Here is an 18,499-nt window from a genome sequence, read left to right as displayed (position 1 = left end):
ACTTAACTCTGGTCTCTCTAGTCACTGACATTACAGGGTCCTCTTGCTCTGATTGCTGGCAGTTAGAACCCCCCACCCAATACACACACATGGGCTCAGAATGAGAGAAAATCATTCAGGAAAATAGCTAGAAATTGAATTTAATGAGAACAGAGGATGGGTGGTGCTGATGATGCACAGGGCATGATCAGACAGTTGTTCTGACCAACCCCTGTTTACAGGTGACCAGCCTCTTTTATCTTCTTATCCCTCGATTTTTTTCCCACGTTTATTCCTTCCTGAATCACCTCTTTCCTTGCCTTTGTTGCCTTCCGTAAACATTCCATAGGTATTGTACAATCCTAATTTCCCAGCATTTTATAATCTGTGCCATACCATTGGACTGCAACCCCTCTCAGGCCAAAAGGTGTTCTAATGTTGACTTACCTGATCAGTGTATGTGTGGAAACTGGGTCTAAGGATGTCCTGTGAATGCTGGGGTATCTTTTCCCTGGAGTTCTTTATTTGGGTTCCTACCTGTCCTTCTTTCTCTGTGCTTCCCCTGGCTTCTGGAAATGGGCCTTGGGTGGCCTGATGGCTCCTGTGAAAGGCCTGGGAGGTCCTGGGCAGGGTGTTGATGGGCTTCCCCCACCTGCACTTTTCCTCTGTGCTGCTTTGTGGATGTGCAGACAAGCACCTCACAAGCAGAGCAGGTAAAGGAGCTGCTGTGACGTTCCTCAGCTACTGCCTGTCCCACTTAAGGATTCAGGAAAACCTCCTAGCAACTGAAGTTCTCCATGCTAATGAACAGGCTAAGTCTCTTCTCATCCTTTTAGCTTTTGGAATTTCAGAAATGGAGATCAGGTATGCACAATGCCTAGAAAGATGTGTCCTGATGCAGTCTTGTCACATACTATAGAAACTGTATGCAGAGTCTGTGTTTAGTGAGAGAATTCTTGTACTCCATACTAGTATTGATTATTCCCTTGTTAGTCGTGAGCTTGTGATTCTGCATCTTAGTCTAGAAGCCACTGATAAAATTTGGAAGTGGAAGAAATACCTTTTAAGGAGGTTAAATGTTAGTTATAAAACCAGACAGTCTTTCACTGTCACTTCTTTTATGTCTATGTATATTTGTTTTGGAGGAACGGGACAATAAAGCATATCACGACGATATGAGAAGCATTCATGAGACATAGCTTAAAAGGTCAATTTAAGTAATGGAGAACCAGATGAGGATGTTGATATCAATGTTCTGACAATCTGTGATAGATGATTTTGCTTTTTTCACAATATTTCTACTCCATAGAAATGAATTTTGCCTTTGTCTGGAATTTATTTGAAAACCAAAATCTTAATTATAGGTATTATAATGTTATTTGCAAACTTTTGAATTAATGTAGATGCTGCTTTCTAAGGGATGTAATGTCTCATATTTTTAGCGATTATGGTTGCTATCACAAAGAGGACTTGAGTGTTCAACTGTAACTTTATTTTGCTAGCTAATGCTTTTTAGTAATGAAAATTAATGTGGTATGTTTAAAACATTTTAATAAATCCAAGATTTGTATATGGGAATGGGTAAATGGTGCATAGAATATATTTTGTCATAGCAATTAAGATAAGTGCTGCTTGGCAGGTGATTATGTGACCTCTGGTTACTGAGGTGGGGGATTATATGCAGGGATGTTCTAGCCGCTGCATGACAGGGTTATGGTCTTAAAGAGTGAAAAAAAAAATAAAAGAGAAAGACATATCTTTATTAAAAGGAGACTCAAACCTGTGAAATATCTTAGAGGCTCCCTTAAAATCTGTGGTTTTAGGTAGTTCTGTGAACTTAATTATGAAGAGACAATAGTTCATGTGATTCCCTGAGTCATGGGTTGTCCCTCCTGGCAGCTGAAATTAATATTGGTGTTCTTAAAAAGTGTCATGTGTATCTGCAGGCAGATATATACTGTTGTAATGTTAATTTTATATTCCTTCTGTTAAAATTAAGTTCCTCAGCAGTATAATGCAATTAACAGAAGTTAACAGTGTGTCAAGGAATAAACCTCACAGCACTTATTTTAATAATGTAAATATATCTTGTTTTCTTGTCAATCAAGGCACAGTGGGATTTTGGGTTAGAGTTTAAAGTAAGTTTATGATGTGGTTTCAGTTATGAAGAAATGTCAGTTCCCTTGGAGGAATTACTAGTGGCTGTATCTTTGCATGTTCAGAATATAAAGTCAAGTCCTTTGCATACTTGCAGAGATACTGAGATGCATGTTAGGGTAGCGCAGCTAATTCTTAAGCTTTACATTTTCTTTCCTATTACAAATTATCTTTGGGCAATTGGAAAAATGTAATTTTCAGAATATTCTTGGATATTTGCTATTTTATGTAGGAAACCTGAGAGTGAGTTGAGAGACAGAGGAAGCAGCTGGCTGCTTTGACCTCAGCCCAGTAAATCAGTTTCTTCTTGTTGTGGACTGAATACCTATGTGTCAGTATAGATTTGTCAGCTCTGTCTTTTGCTTTTGCAAGGGGTAAGTTGTACAAGTTCTGCCTCTCTTTGTGACTGTCCAAGGTAGATAGCATGCTTTCTGGACCATGGACTTCTTCAGTATTGTGTGTCATGTAATTATGTAGTGTGTACACACCAAAACAGAGAAGACCAACTTAATCTGACCAATTTCAGATAAAATTGCTGCTGTAAAGAGGACATTATTTTTTTCTCTGAATGAGGAGACAGCATGGAAACAATGGGCACAATGGATACGATACCTTCATTATGTTTTTGATTTGGTAGAACAAATCTTTGATTTTAGTTAAGAGCAATTAATATACCACCAGCTTCATGCAGTTTAGATACTATTGACTGTGTGGCATGTAAACTACTAAATTGTTACCACGTTAATTAAAAGTTTCTTCTGAGCTTTTCCATATTTTTTCCCCACACTTTTCCTGTTTTGTTCTGTGTATGTGATCCCACCTCAAGTTTGAATTCTGGTTTAAACCAAAAGGTCAAGGGAGCTGCTTGAGTGCTGCTCATTCCTCTCCAGGGTCTGTTCCTGCTCTTTTTCCCCATGAACTGTTTACTTTTAAGCTTTTCATTTTAAGAAGTTTTCATTTTAAGAAATTTTACTTGCACTTGACAGTATTTTGAAGATTAGGAAAAATACCAAATGAGAAAACCTTCAATGAGTAGGGAAAATAGAGAATGAGAAAGCTTTTTTTCAGTGACGTGTCATGGAAAAGTGGCATGTTATTTAGTGTATCTATTTCCTGTATGGATTTTTTTTTTTCTCTCCTTGTGGCGATTTGAGTTTTTCTTTTCACAGAATCATGGAAAATGGGTGATGTTGGAAGGGATCACTTGAGGTCATAGAGTTCAACTTTCCTGCTGAAGCAGTGTTCTCTGGAGCATGTTACTTGAGATTTCTCATATCTGTAGATCTAAACTGTTGTAGTACAATGATTTGGAGCCTCTTACTGGCTTACTTCTCAAGAAAAGTGTGGCAGGTGCTGCTGCAGTGTCTCAAGCTAAATACCTGCCTGACTAGAATACCCATGAAAAAAGGGTTCTAGGTGGTGATATCCAAGTTAAAGGCTTGCATTGGCTTTTACTTGCCAGACTGATTATGCAGGTCTGAGAGATTAAAAACCCAAAGAAACAAAAACCTTAACACTTCTTTTTTCCAGGTAAAAAAAAAAAGGAATTTTCAGAAAATGCTTTGTTTCCAAAAAAATAAGCAGATTACTTTTGTTACCATGAAACATTTACAACTCTTAAGTTCTGTAGCTGTTATTAAAAACATTGATGTATAGGATTATCATGGAGCATGTATTAATTTAGAGTTTGATTTCTGTTGCAGTTCCCAGAGTGTGGTTTCTTTGGCATGTATGACAAAATTCTCCTGTTCCGTCATGACCTGAACTCAGATAATATTTTGCAACGAATTACATCAGCAGAAGAAATACATGAGGGAGATCTTGTTGAGGTTGTACTCTCTGGTAGGTATTATTGTAACAGTGGAACAACTCTTTGTTCAGTAGATTAAAAGAAAATAGTGCTTCATGGAGCATGATTTTCATGCCTGCCTTGAGCTTTTGCACTTAAGTCTCATATACTTTGGGGTAGAGGTTTCCAAGAAAGTCCAAGTGTCACTGATGCTTTAGTACTTAGTTTTGTTATTTTTTCATTGTTCTGTTTTAATTTTCTTCATGTTTATTATTATAAATAAATCTGAATTATACAAATTTATTATTTTTTAATTCTACAAATCTGAATTATACAAATTTATAAGTATAATAATATCAGTTTTTAATTTTTATAATTGTTTAAGGTGAATTGCAGGTAGGATTTAGAATTTGTTCTTTCAACTGTTGTGGGTTTTCTTTTGCTTATATTTGGCTTTTTTTTCTGTAGCTTTTGCTATTGATGGCTTAAGTGCTGTCATAAGACTTCATATAAATGTTGCTGAGTCGTACCTATAAAAACAGACTCTTATGGGTTATTGTAGTTCTTAAAAATGGGTTCTTTGAACAATATAGTCCTTAGAGTGGTGGTTATTAGCCAATAATGAGGACAAAATAACCCCAGCCCTTATTGTCATTGTATATGTTTGTTCAATACTTTGTCAAATTCAGTCAAAAGTCAACTGTAGTTAAACTACAAATAAAAGCTGTAGTAGTATTGAGGAGTTCTTAAAGTCTTTGAGGATAAAGTGACAAACTGTGACTATATATTAGGAGGAGAGACCTCTTGACTGTCACGAGCTTAGATTTGTAAACCTGGTCAATAAAGTATGAATTTGATAGGTGTAAGGCTGAGTCCTCGGCCACATTCCAGGGCATGTCTAAGGTGTTCAGTAATCGATCATCTTATTTTGAACTTTTCATTGCTTCTAGTGAATAGCGTATTTGGAAAATTTGTTGGACTCTTGGCAATCTCTGACAGTTTCCTTACAGACAGACAGACCGACCACCCAAAACTGAGGCATTTTTGAAGACGCATAAATCTCTTTAAGTAGAATTTTTAAAATAAGAATCTGAATAGGGAGTGTTAGTACATATCTGATCAAAAACCAGTAGCCATCAGGGCAAGGCAATCTTGATGTAAAATACCTTTTTTTTTCCCTTTCCCTCAAAGAAACAGGACAAAAATAACTGAAATATATCTACGCTTGCTTAAGGAAAAGAATATTTCAGTGTTCTGTGGAAACTTTATCCACAGTTCTGTTTTGATACACTGAGTTTAATTTAATAAGCTTTTAGAAGTCCTATTTTGCAAAAGTCCTATTTTGTAGAACTGTGTTTTTTTGAAAATTTCGTAGGTTACAAAACAGCTTGAAAATTAAGTTGCTCTTTCAAACATTTAGTGTTGCATTTAGCAAAACTTGTACCTGCCTTCAATTTAGTGAGGTTTTCAACAGAGTGATTCGTTCTGCTGATTAGTTGGGACCATTAGTCTGCAGATTTTTCCTCAATAAAAATGTTTACTGAGAACTATGTAGTCTCCTAAATGCATATTTAAATGACATAGAGTAAAATGCTGATTTCTAAATAGCTTGTCAGCATTCTTTAAATTAGCCATTTTAAAAACATGTTCTTTCCATAAATCCTTGTTGATCCTGTGGCAGAAGCTATAACTTACTGCAATTTTTTAAAAGCTTTGGCTACAGTTGAAGATTTCCAGATTCGTCCTCATGCACTTTATGTGCATTCCTACAAGGCTCCTACTTTTTGTGACTACTGTGGAGAGATGCTTTGGGGTTTGGTACGACAAGGATTAAAATGTGAGGGTAAGTAAATCTATGATATTTAGTGTATTTGTGTGTGTGTGTATATCTATATGAGATGAGTAAGAAGAAGTTGTATCGTGTTTGGTAAGTTAGCAAGTGATAAATACAGTATTTCCTAGCTAGAAGGGTTTGTGCATTGGAAAACCGAAGTTCTGATCTTGGCATTAATGCAAACTGCGTGACCTTGGGCTAATGACTTAAGAAGTGTTGTTGTTTCCCACTTTGAAAAAAAATAGCTAGCTTACAACCTTGTGTTCTTTGCACAAGGAACACATAGTTTGGAGAGACTCCCAAAGGGGAATCCCTTTCCTAATGGCTTTCATCCAGCTGGCTGTGGAGCACTCTGCAGCCTGTCAGGTACTAACACTGCCTTCTCACAGAATTCTTCTTGGTTCTTGTGCTCCAAAGTGAGGGAGTGATGAAAGCCTCCTGGTGGTGGGAGATCAGCTGCTTCCAAGTGTTAGACCTTGTTACTAGAACTGGGCTTGCTGGAGAAAAAGCTGTTTTTGTGAATCGCATCATGAACACTAAAATAAGAGAATTTGACACAACAGTCTATTTCTGCCTTTACCATTTTCCTGGGTCATCTTTTTAAAACTGTCTTATCAAAATATTGGTACTGTTTTTGTTACTTTGAATCTTGGGAGGTTTTTTTAATAAACAAACTCCTCTTCAGGTTGTGGGTTAAACTACCATAAGCGATGTGCCTTCAAGATTCCAAACAACTGCAGTGGAGTGAGGAAGAGGCGCCTGTCTAACGTGTCTTTACCAGGAGCAGGGCTTTCAGTTCCAAGACCAGCACAAGCTGAACACACATCCTCTGCCTCTGAAGAAGTATGTAATGTGAAAGGAGAAACAATTTCTGTTTTAAATTCTTTAACCTCTGGAGAACTAGATAGTGTTTTAAGTGGCTCACAATAAGTATGTGGGAGTCAAGCTGTTCCATTATGGTTGGTTTTAATGAATTTTAAAATAGGACACTTACTGCTTATTATTACTGTGAGAGGTGCAACAGGAAATAAATATAAGTTTTATATATAATTTTGTTATTAGCCTTTCACTCATGGTTATATGAAATCCTGAGAACTTTGGCTTCAGAATGATAAAACATCTTGCCTTCTTAGTAATACAGATTAGTTCTGTAATTATTGTATCAGCATAGATTAGTTACTTGGCCAAAGCTGTACAAATTGTAAGCTTTAATACTGGGGAAGTGGTCCTGATCTGCTGTTAAGCTTTTCACAGAGTTAATCCAAAAAACCCCAAACCCTATCAAGGAGGGTGTAGGAGATGAAGGGCTTACAATAAAAATAGACATCCATAGTAGTTCCTTGTTGTGATGATTGCTGAGAGGTTATCAATTACATAACAAATATCAATTATCAAGTATATCCTAACTATACTGGAGTCATAAAACAGGACAGGCAGGGATTAGATACATTTGTTTCTGCCTTAGGCTTTTCTAATAATCTGTTACTTTACACTATAACTTTTCTTAACACAATTTAAAATACAAAGCATATAGTCTAGTTCAAGAACATGATTTTTTTAGCTAGAGGCTATAAAAGCTTAGTCTTGAGTTATGAAAAATATTTATTTTGATGTTTATGACCACTGGTAAGGTTTATTCAGTGAACACAGAATTGTAAGCATTTATCACAGAATTTAACTTCATGATTTCTGTGTGCATGTTTAGGACTTTTTTGATACCTCTTCATTTTAGTCAATGCCTCTTCTATTTTAATTGCTAATGTTTTTCTTTTCATTTCAAATAATTTTTGAGGGGGTTTAATTTTCTAAATAATTTTTGATTTTTCTAAATATTTTTGCCTAATTTAGTAAGCTATCCAGCATGCTATACCTTGCTTTTAAAAACTGATAGTTTGAGGTGGTGATTGGAATTTGGTTTGCCTGCCTCTCCAGTGTTTTCCATTTTACCTTCTATATGGAGGTTTGTATGTGCTGTCTGCACCTTGTCAGGTTGCTCAAAAATGAATGTCATAAGTGAATTTCTAGCATTTTATCTTCTGTGGAAATAAAGTTCATACATAACTTCCTGCTTTCTGTAAGGCTTTTTCATCTGGTATTTTCATGGTTTTATTTTACAATACCAGAAAGTCCTCTTAAAGCTTCTTGGCCAGGTTACTTTCTTGTCTGGTCACTTTTGGAGCCAACACCTCCCTTACAGCCCCACTGGCTTTTTCTTTTTATCCACCGGGACCCCCCAAATCCTTCCCAGCAGGGCTGACACCAATTCCCCAGCCTGTGTTGATACAGGGAAGTGCCCCAATCCAAGTGCAGCGCCAGCACTTGGCTTTGTTGAGCTGCAGAAGTTTCACATGGACCCACTTCTCAAGCTTATCCAGGTCCTGCTGGATGGCATCATGTCCCTCCAGTGTGCCAGCTGCACCACTCAGCTGGGTGACATCCACAAACTTGCTGAGGGTGCACTTGCTCCCGCTGTCAGTCATTGGTAAAGACATTTAATAGCTCTGGTCCCAGTATCAACCCTGAGGGACACCACTTGTCACTGATGTCTATCAGGACACTGAGCCATTGACCCTCTGGATGTGACCATCCAGACAATTCCTTATTCTCCTAAAAGTCTGCCCATTGAATCCATCTCTCCACTTTAGAGTGAAGGATGTTATGGTGACCATGTCAAAGGCTTTACAGAATTCCAGAGAAATGACATCTGTAGCCCTTTTCTTGCCCACTGATGGAGTCACTCCATCATGGAAAGCTGCTGGCTGTCCCAAATCACTCCCCTGTGTGCTTTTCATGTGCTTTAGCACAGCTTCTAGTAGGATCTCTGTGGTCTTCCCAGGTACAGAGGGGAGGCTGAAAGGTCAGTGGTTCCCAGGGTTGTCCATTCTGTCCTTTTTAAAAATGGGTGCAGTTTTTGCCTTTTTCCAGTTCACCTGACTGCTGTGACTTTTCAAAGCAGTCATGGCAGTAGAACTGTTCTGGTACAAATTATGTATTCCTCCTTTATTTCAGCGTTGCTGCCCAGAACCTAGTAAGAGGATTCCCTCTTGGAGTGGCCGCCCCATCTGGATGGATAAGATGGTGCTTTGCAGAGTGAAGGTCCCACACACCTTTGCTGTTCACTCTTACACTCGTCCCACCATCTGCCAGTATTGCAAACGGCTGCTTAAGGGCCTTTTCCGCCAAGGAATGCAGTGTAAAGGTAAATGTTTAATTTTCTGCTGTAGCAGTACATTTCAGTAAAGGTCTTGTATTTAAAACTGATTGCAACTTAGGTGGCTGTATACTGGAAAATAAGGACATGTGAGTTTTGAAAAATTGCATAATTTTCAGAAGATCACAAGCAGCCCTCATTTTCTTTGTAGTATGCTATGCATTGTACATTTTTATTAAAAATAAGATTTACTTGTGTAGATTAAAAACACTGTAATTCTAGAAGGATAATTATGAATTAATAAAAATGGGAAATGCTTCCTTTTGTTCAGTATCTGTAATCTAGACTGACCGCTGTGAGTTTTCATTGTATTATTCTGTGAGTTTTCATTGTATTATTCTAGTACAGGATACTGATTGTTACCTTTTGGAGGTAGGTGCCCGTGCTGAACTTGCATGGTTTTTATGTAGCATATGTTAACATGCATGGCTTCAGTTCTCAGGCTATTCCATGTGGTTCCTAGAGCATAACTAATGTGATCTCCTTCTGGCTTTTTATTGCAAGTTAGTGCAGATCTGTTGGCTTTATTGCAGGAAACAAAAGTGTAGTGATGAATCATAAACATTAATATGGAAAGGAGTTTCCATTTCTCTCATGTGAGATTGTCAAATGGGAGTATCAAAGGTCAGCTTTTTGAGAGAGGTTACTTAATACATTTTCAGTTTGCTTTATTAGAGGACAGAAAAAATTGTAAGCTTACAGCTGTTTTAACCATTTTTTGGACTAGTAATGCTGCTGTCTCATGTATGGATGTAGTTTTATCTTTAATTTCTGTTGTTATTTGCAGTCTTTCTAGTCTATTTGAAGTCTGCATCCTGAACTGGTTTTGATTTTTTTTCCAGTCAGTGTGTCTCTTAAATACCCATGATACAAAAATAATGAAGCTTGAAAAAGATGCCTTGTAGTTTTAACATACAGATGCTGCTGGCCATATACAATTGCTATGACTGTATCCAGCTGAACAAATGGCGCTACCACATCAGTTTCAGGGAATTGAATGGCACTGGATAAAAATACTATTTGTATGCATGTTGTAAGCATTTATGCATGGAAAACGAGCCTAGAGAAATGCCATGTATATGTGCAGGACAGAAATAAATGTCTTAGTAGGCCTCCATTTATGCAGTAAGATCCTATACTTATTTTTAATATATCAGGAATTGATATCAAGCAGTTCAAATATTTTCATACTGACTTTTCCTACAGATTTTTAAGATTTCCCACTAACTTCCTTGTGCACGTTCAAAAAGCTTGGGGTCTTTTAGTAGTTTTATGTCTCTGATTACCTGTAAGAGCCCTGGATTTCTTGATTTAATTCAGGTTGCTATTTGGACTGTGAGGATGCTAAGGCTGTATTTGTGGTAATGATAAATGAAATGTGCCCAGAAACATTCCTGGACACTGAGGTCAGCTGGGACAGAATGACCCGTGTTCGTGAACAAGTTTTCTTAGCATCCCAGCCTGGGTGGCTCTATGCAAACTGCCTGGAGCAATTTCATAGGATTCTCTGGTTTATGAGCTAGACCTTGGAACTGTTTGAGATTATGCTAATGCTGTGGGCCAAAAGCATGCTTGGGGATGTTTGTAGCTATTTACTAGACTAGAGAATTGCATTGCAGTATCCAGGAATGTTTCTGAATATGGTTTAATTTTTTAGGATAGACTCAGTCTTTGAGTTTCGTGACAGGATTTGAAATGTCTCTTTCTTCCAGCATTCTTTAAAGTAGTGAAGTAATTGTATTTCATAATATGGACTGAAGCCATGGCTGTAAAATACTGTTAATGGGTCTCCTAGGATGCATCTTTTTAGGCACTCAGAAGCTGAGCAATATTGTATTCGGCTCTAGAATTTGGCTCCTCTGCTACTAAAAATGGAGAGATAATGGTTTTTCTCTTGTCTAGGCTTAAAAGAAAAACACACTGAGCTTGTTTTGGATAGCAAAAAGAGGTTTAACTATCAATATGAAAACAGTTGTGGGGGCAGTAGGGAGTTTTGAAATTCGTGGTGTTGATGGAGTTGAAAATCACAGGGATGCAACTAATAAAGGAAATTCCTGTTACTACCAGTAATGTTGTATGCTGGACTTGGTTCAGTAGGCTGTGTCTGTTACCTCGGGTGCAGAAATGGCACACATCCAGGTGAGATTCCATCTCCACATCAGGCCAAATCTGGACATAATGTTATTCTGTCTGCCCTGTGTCAGCAAGAAATGGAGCTTGATTAGTCAGGCAAATCTGTAACCTGAATGAGAGGGGAACTGGACTTGGGGATTTGCTGCAGAACATATTTGCTCTGATGTAGTTGTGTGATCATAGATGTTGTGTGATCAGACCTCTGATGTCTGCAACTCTTAGTTGGCAGGTGGGGAAAAATGTTAGAGATGAGACAGTTAAATCATATAGCAATAGAAAAAAGGATGTGGAACAAATGAAAGAATGGGAGAAATTACATCATGAGGGAAAAAATAGCTGCAGAAGAAGCTACAGAATTAGCAAACCATTTTGTACTGGAAGGGGAAGTACTGACATAATAAATAATGGTGGGACAAATCAACATGTGACATAAGGACAAGATTGCTAATTTCCTCCTGGTGGTGACCTCATTGGTGCTGTCTTCAGTTACATGCAAATCTATGCATCTGAACTGAAGTTAGTGTTGGAGGAAGTGAATGGGAAATTTTAGTGTCTGGATGGGAGTGAGTTCTGATATCATGGGCTTATTTATCTGCTGTTTTAGATTGCAGGTTCAACTGTCACAAACGCTGTGCACCTAAAGTACCTCGAGACTGTCTTGGAGAGGTTATTTTCAATGGAGGTAAGATGAGAAACATCCTTTCAAATAGCAAGAGATCTTTTGAGGCTGAATAAGATGCTTTAGTATTTAGTTCCCTCATCTCTGAATATTTGACATTTTTATTTATCTTGCCAGTTTTTTCAGTTAAAATGAAAAAGATTCACTGTAAAACTTACACTCTGGGGACTTAAATTTTACTTATCAATCTTGACAAGTTCTCTATGCTGTGCTTGGGATTGCTCAATGGAAATGAAAAATCCAGAAGCCACCGCAATGTGAAGATCTGTTGTGATCAGTCTGCTCATTGTTCACCATGAAATACATGCTTTAAAATGTTAATATCTGAAGACACATACCATTTTTTATGACTTTCTCATATCCATGATTTTTACTGGCCAGAGTTAGCTGAGGTGTTTGAGATAAAAGAGAAAGGAGAAAAACCCCAAGCCAAACCAAAAGAAAGAATTGCCCTCTAATTTCTGGAAACCTCAATGAAGTAGGACTGCTTTCTGAATAGACCTTGCAGAATTGAAAGAGGAACGTGTGGAACACTTTGTGGAAGAATGTTTAGAGTATTTTTGTAAGTTTTAAACCAGTGTTAAGGTGATGAAATGTAGGATAGATGAGCAGATAGGGATTGAAAACCGATTGAATGGGTGGGCCTAGAGAGAGATTATCAATGGCACGTAACTCATGGTGTACCCCAGGGACCAACAAAGGGTCCAGTCCTATTCAACATCTTCATTAAGGATCTTGATGGGGCAGAGTATATACCCTCAGCAGGTTTGCAGGTGACTGGAAGGACTGGCTGATACGACAGAGGGTTTGTGCTGCTATCCTGAGGAACTTCAGCAGACTGGAGAAATGAACTCGGGGGGTTGTTGGACCAGGTGACCTTTAAAAATCTCCTCCAACTTCAGCCATTTTGTGGCTATGTTGCCTTGTCACACATTTTTTTAGTGAAACAAAATTGGTGACGTGGAGCAGGTCACATCAAACTGTACAACTTGATTCAGAGGCTTGGGCAACAGCTCTGTTAGCTTGTGGGTCTGTTGCTATTGCGCAATGTATCCCATCCATTCATGCCAAAATTCTCCAGCTCCCAGGCTCTTTCCTGGATCTTGAGGTGGTTGGCTGTGAACAGCAGTGTGCAACATAATGTTGCTGCAGCCTGGTTTTACTGCCCTTGTGATGCTAAGGTGCTAAAGGCCCCATAGTTTGGGAACTACGGTTTCATGTAATTCTTCTGAAGATGTAAAGAGCAATTTTTTTTTTTTTTTTTGTTCTTTCTCCCGCTCTTAATTGAACTCACTCCAGGTAAAAGCAAACACAAAAACAACTCCCCACAAACCAACAAACAAACAAAAAACAACCATAAAAAGGCTACAGATTAAGATATTTTTATGTCTTAATTCTTAGTTTTCCACAGTACCAGTTGTACAGCTTTTGAAAACATTAAATTTCTGCCTGCAGAAAATCAGAGGTGAATAAGATCTGTTCTGCTTTTCTCTTTTCCTGCAATTCCACAGCCCCCCTTTTCTTTCTTATTTTTCTTATTATGGACTACAAGAGCAGGGAGAGCAGAGCTGGGTTGCTGTTAATGGAGAATTTCATTTGCACAGGAATAATTCTCTGAGTCATCTCTAGCGACTGAAAAGTTACTTTGTCCTCATTACTTGTGGAACAGAATTATTTAATGAGATGTAGGTTTAGACTTTAAGCTTTTCACTCCGTTTCTTTCAGTATGGTTTGTATTTTAGTTGGGTCTCTCTTGCCGTGGCATTTAGCAAAACGAAATTGATAATGTTCATTAGCATACTCTGCATCTTACAGCAAAAGTGTGAAGATTTTGTATATTGTGATGGTAGTTTTATGTTTATTTCTATAGGTGTAAACTGAAAAAAAAAGGTGAGTTTTGGAGGATTTTATTATTTTTTTAGTTGTGTGTTTGAAATAATGTCTCACTTGTGTTGTTTCCAGAACCTGCTAGCCCAGGCCAGGACTTGGATATGCCGATGGAAGTTGATAGCAGTGAAATGAACAGTGATGGTAGTCGAGTTCTAGATGATGTTGAGGAGCCCTCTCCTCCAGAGGACAAAATCTTTTTTATGGATCCATCTGACCTCGATGCAGACAAAGATGAGGAAGCTGTCAAAACAATCAGGTAAATTATGGGATGGATTTCTTTGCTGAGGATATGTGTTGCTGAATATTGTGAGCAAAGTGTTTCCAATTAGCCCAGTTTTATTGCTGAAAGTGTATTTTCCCTTTGTGTGGGATTTCTTTTTTTTAGCTTGAAAATACTTTGTAAAGGTCTCCTATATCAAGAAGATCTGAAACAAAAATAGACTGAAAGACTATAGCTTCTTCTAATTGGAAAAAGCGTTATGCTATGACAATTATGGAAGAAATACAACTAGATTATTAAAGCAGGATAAAACTTATGGCTTAACAAAGCTAATGTGTGGTAAAGGTCTCTGTGACTGGAGCCTAATTAATTACTGTTATATATGTGTGGATTTAAACACATGGGATGTGGAATATTTTAATATTTTTATTTATTAATTTAAAAATATTTAATATTTTATTTTAATATATTAATATATTTTAATATTGGCATCATAGTCTATGCATAGACTATGTATAGTTTGCTTTATTTATCTTGAAAGTGATTTCTCCGAAGTCTTTTATCCAATAACTGTTAACATAGTTCCTTAAATCATATTTGATCTTTTTATTTCTCTATTATTCTGAGTAGTGTCATCCTGATTTTCTTAGTCATTCTTAATAAGATGAGTGCAGTTGTATTCGGTCAAACTAAACGTCACTGTAGCTCAGGGCTTAATAGCAAATGTGTGAGGGAGAGCATATAATGATACCTCTCAACTTTCAGTGATTTATAGCTCACAAATCTCCTGAGTGGGAGGTAACATCTACCTCTAAGTAGGATTTTTCCATTTATTTCTAATCAGATTTGAAGCAATTCAGGTTTTTGGTATGACAGCATCCTGTAGCTAATTCTGTAGTGTACCTCCATGCCGTGTTAAAGTATCCTTATATTTTTTGTTTTGAAACTACCTCACGATGTGTGTTTACAGATGTGTCTGTTAGTGCCACATGTAGAGCTCTGGCGTTAGGCAGGCACCTCGGTGGTTAGCTTCATTTTCAGTGCTATTAAAACTTGTATGTTTAATTAATGGCTCTCTCAGAATATTAGAGATTATTAAACCTTTGTCTGCAGGACAGTTAATATACCTTAGCATTGATAGAATTTTCTAGTGCAGTTGTGATATGAGTTAACACATCCCAGTTTATGTTTTCAGAAGCTGAAGGTTTGCTTTGATAGGGACCTTCATTAACAACGTTATGGAGCAGCATAATCAACTTACATGGACAAGAAGAAAGGATAGTTATGCTGATGTTAATTATATTTCTGTGGTGTAAAATGGCATAAAAGACCAGCAGTGTCAGCAGATTGTTTTGAAAGAGGATCATTTCTATAGGTGTCCTGACTCCAGTGTGTTTCTTCTCTGTTCCTTCAGTACTGCAATACTTGCCCTAGGAGACCTAGTAGAAGCTCAGATGCCTTCTAAAATTCATCCATCAACTAAATCTGTATGGGAAGAAAAGGTGTCTGTTCCTGAAAATTATGGACTAAATGTGTAAAACGAGTATAATTGCAGAACTGTTGTATTTTAACTTGTTACATGTTAAACTGTTGTATCTTCTTTTTAGTCCTTCAACAAGCAATAATATTCCTCTCATGCGAGTTGTACAGTCAATCAAACACACAAAGAGGAAGAGCAGTACAATGGTGAAAGAAGGATGGATGGTCCACTACACTAGTAGAGACAACCTGGTCAGTTACTTCAGTTTCTTCCTAAACTAAGTTTTTCGCGAAACTAATGTATTTTATTTCTGATCTGGAGTATCAGTTGAAAGAATTTAGCTGTGATGTTCATTGTAAAGAAATCTGGTTCCAGGGAGAAACTGTAATTTATTCAAAATTCTTCATGTGGTGACTGAGCAGTACTTTTCCCTTAAGAAGGAGAAGCATCTCTACATGGTCTCAAATGAATTGCATATGTAGTATTTCAGCTTTCATGAGAAAGTAACTTAGAATAATTATTTTGTGTCTTCTTTCTTTTTAGTAGTTGAACTAAATACTTGTCTCTTTTTCTATTCTACTGTGTAAAAAGGTGGAAATCATAAGAATATTATGTGTACTGAAATGGTTGAGAGTATTATTCTAATGATCCAGGTGTTTGTAAATAGTTATGTGTAGATAGGAGCCCTTAATTCCTCCAGCAATTCACTCTAAGAGTTGTAGCTTGACTTTATGTCCTTGGGTATGCAAGCATCCCCCAAAAAGCCTGTGTTGTTTGTTGCCAATGCTACCAATAATGCTACCTTAATTGAGTAGGCAAGCTACTTGATTTTGTGTATTGAGGAGGAAGACAAAGCAAAATAACAGGGTTCCTTAGTATTTTCTGATGTGAGGAAGTGAATCAATCCTCTTGTTTTTTGATAGGTGAATGAAATGGATGAATTTAAGAAGTTCCCAGGCCTCATGGAGAATATTATGGCATATTGAGACCATTCATGAAAGGCAGCAGAAATACTTTTGCATTCTTTATCTCTGTGGCATTTGATAGAAAGGGGCTTAGAGAATTTAGAGAAGCAAGGTTATTTAAGTTCTGATGGAATCAATTTGAAGGCTGATAATAGGCAGCTCAGGTTACTTTAATGTTTACACTTTTTGTGATTGTCAGCTAAACTGCTGTAAATGATCTTTATGAAACTACCTTAAAAACCATTTCTTTAAGGTACAGTTTTCTAACACCTAGACATATTTATCACAGTCCAAAATAAGTATCCAGCGTATTTTAGATGTGGTTACAGCTAAGACTACATAAAAGCCACAATTATCATCAGCTGGCTGTGATAAAAATAAGGTCAGGTAGCAGACTAAGGTGAATTGTTCTAGCAGAACTGTTCAGAGCAGACCTGGTATTCAGCTCTGATTTAAACTTTCAGTACAACCAGTATGTTTTCCCATGGACTTTTTTTTTTTTTTTTTTTTTTTTTTAACAACTCCTTAGAACAATGATCTGATGAAACACCTTAGTTTAGTTTGATTTTCTTCATCTGTCAGTCTGGCTGCTATCTTGATGACATCAACTGAAAAAGGCCAGTGAAATGAAGTATCCTGACCCAAAGGATAGTCAGCCAAACAAGATCTCACAGAGCTTCCTAATGGGAGGAGACTTCCGTATTGGGCATTACAACATCGGCTATTTCCCTTGACCATTCCGTTCTCAGCAATGTCAGACTGTTTCCTATTCCTGAAACAACTGGGCTTCCTATCAGTTCCACACAGGTTCATTTTAACAGTGGGATCTGTGTGCTTCTTGTGCTCCCTGATAACAAGATGTTTCACTCTTTAAAATGAGAAGTTTCTATGTCATCATCTTTACTCTTTTTCTGACCCTGGTCCCATCTTTCTCAGAGTAAGGTATGGGGCAGATTTTGAACCCCTGAGTAAGTTACCAGCCTTTTTCTTAATTCCTCTCCTCCAAAGTCTTTCCTGATTCACAATTGAAGAAAAGAGCATATATGTCAAAAGGAGGGGTTTACACCTTTGGTTTCACCCATTGTCCTGGTGCTGTCTGGGAACTCCTTTTAGTTAAATCCATTTTTGATATAGTTTTCTTTGTCAAACTCCTATAGATTGACTTAACTTTTCCTTGACTGAAGTGATTTAAGCTCTGCTTAAATATGGCCAAAAAAAGTGCTTTGTTTTTAATAGGAAAAAGTTTATAAAATATAATAAAATAATATTTCAAACTTTGTCATCCTAAGTTAGGGTGAAGGGTCTTGGGTTTTTGTCCCAGAAAAATGGAAGTGGTTTTCTAACTGTATGAGCATTGTGCAAGCAAAGTATGTTAGATTCATACAACCATATTAGCTTTCTAAAAGCTTCTTTATTTTGAGGAATATTAGTCTGTTTAAATTATGAGACAGTTATATACAACAGTTAATCCACATTACTTTTTGGTGAGGGAGATTTCTTATTGGTGGATACTTCTAGCAAGTGGCTATTTAGTCTGTCTTGGGGTTTTTTTTTAATCCCCATAAAGTATTTTTTTCATTTGAATCTCATAATGTGTCTGTTTTGTCTCTGTATTGGCAGAAGAATTGAGGACTTGTTAGGGTTGCTCAGTGCTTGAACCCTTGCAATGTTGGTATGATGGCATAGAGGGAGAAAGCATGACTCCCACAGTTGTCACTAAATTTAAATGATTCAGATTTTGTGAGAATATGCACCTGGAATAAAACCTGTCTAGTAACTGTTTTTTCCTATATGAGGTAACTCCTGTTGTCACTGCTTTTGCTGTAAGGTAAGTGATATTTTTGCTAGATTTTGGAAATAATTTTTGAGCTTCTTCTTTGATTATGACAAAGTATTTATTACCAAAGTTTATTTTTTCATTTCTGTAGTGCAAGATGAAACTGTAGATTAATTTTGAATGTTTATCACAGTAATTTAAAGAATTTCTTTATTTAAATAATGTGATAGTAAAAGCCATAGGTTTATTCGTAATTGTACTGTGCATTTTGTAGAGAAAAAGACATTACTGGAGACTGGACAGCAAATGCCTCACATTATTTCAAAATGAATCTGGAACAAAATATTACAAGGTAATTAATGATGAGTAATAATTATGTTTCCCT

At 37.1% G+C, this 18,499-nt stretch overlaps 1 protein-coding gene across 2 annotated transcripts in view; it reads left to right on the top strand.

Moving 5' to 3' along the window:
• Positions 1 to 18,499, top strand: part of PRKD3 (protein kinase D3) — a 47,084-nt gene that overhangs the window by 12,971 nt on the left and 15,614 nt on the right. For both annotated transcript variants that reach the window (XM_068185345.1, XM_068185344.1), the window contains exons 3-10: positions 3,840 to 3,978; positions 5,637 to 5,768; positions 6,445 to 6,602; positions 8,769 to 8,958; positions 11,708 to 11,785; positions 13,745 to 13,928; positions 15,500 to 15,623; positions 18,389 to 18,466. In XM_068185345.1, coding sequence (XP_068041446.1) covers positions 3,840 to 3,978; positions 5,637 to 5,768; positions 6,445 to 6,602; positions 8,769 to 8,958; positions 11,708 to 11,785; positions 13,745 to 13,928; positions 15,500 to 15,623; positions 18,389 to 18,466 — 1,083 coding nt within the window. The remainder of the gene's footprint in view (positions 1 to 3,839; positions 3,979 to 5,636; positions 5,769 to 6,444; positions 6,603 to 8,768; positions 8,959 to 11,707; positions 11,786 to 13,744; positions 13,929 to 15,499; positions 15,624 to 18,388; positions 18,467 to 18,499) is intronic.

This window comes from Anomalospiza imberbis, chromosome 3 (assembly GCF_031753505.1).
Source record: "Anomalospiza imberbis isolate Cuckoo-Finch-1a 21T00152 chromosome 3, ASM3175350v1, whole genome shotgun sequence".
NCBI classification, from domain to species: domain Eukaryota; kingdom Metazoa; phylum Chordata; class Aves; order Passeriformes; family Viduidae; genus Anomalospiza; species Anomalospiza imberbis.
The sequence above is the reverse complement of the archived record's forward strand: the minus strand, read 5'-3'. Positions and strand labels throughout refer to the sequence as shown.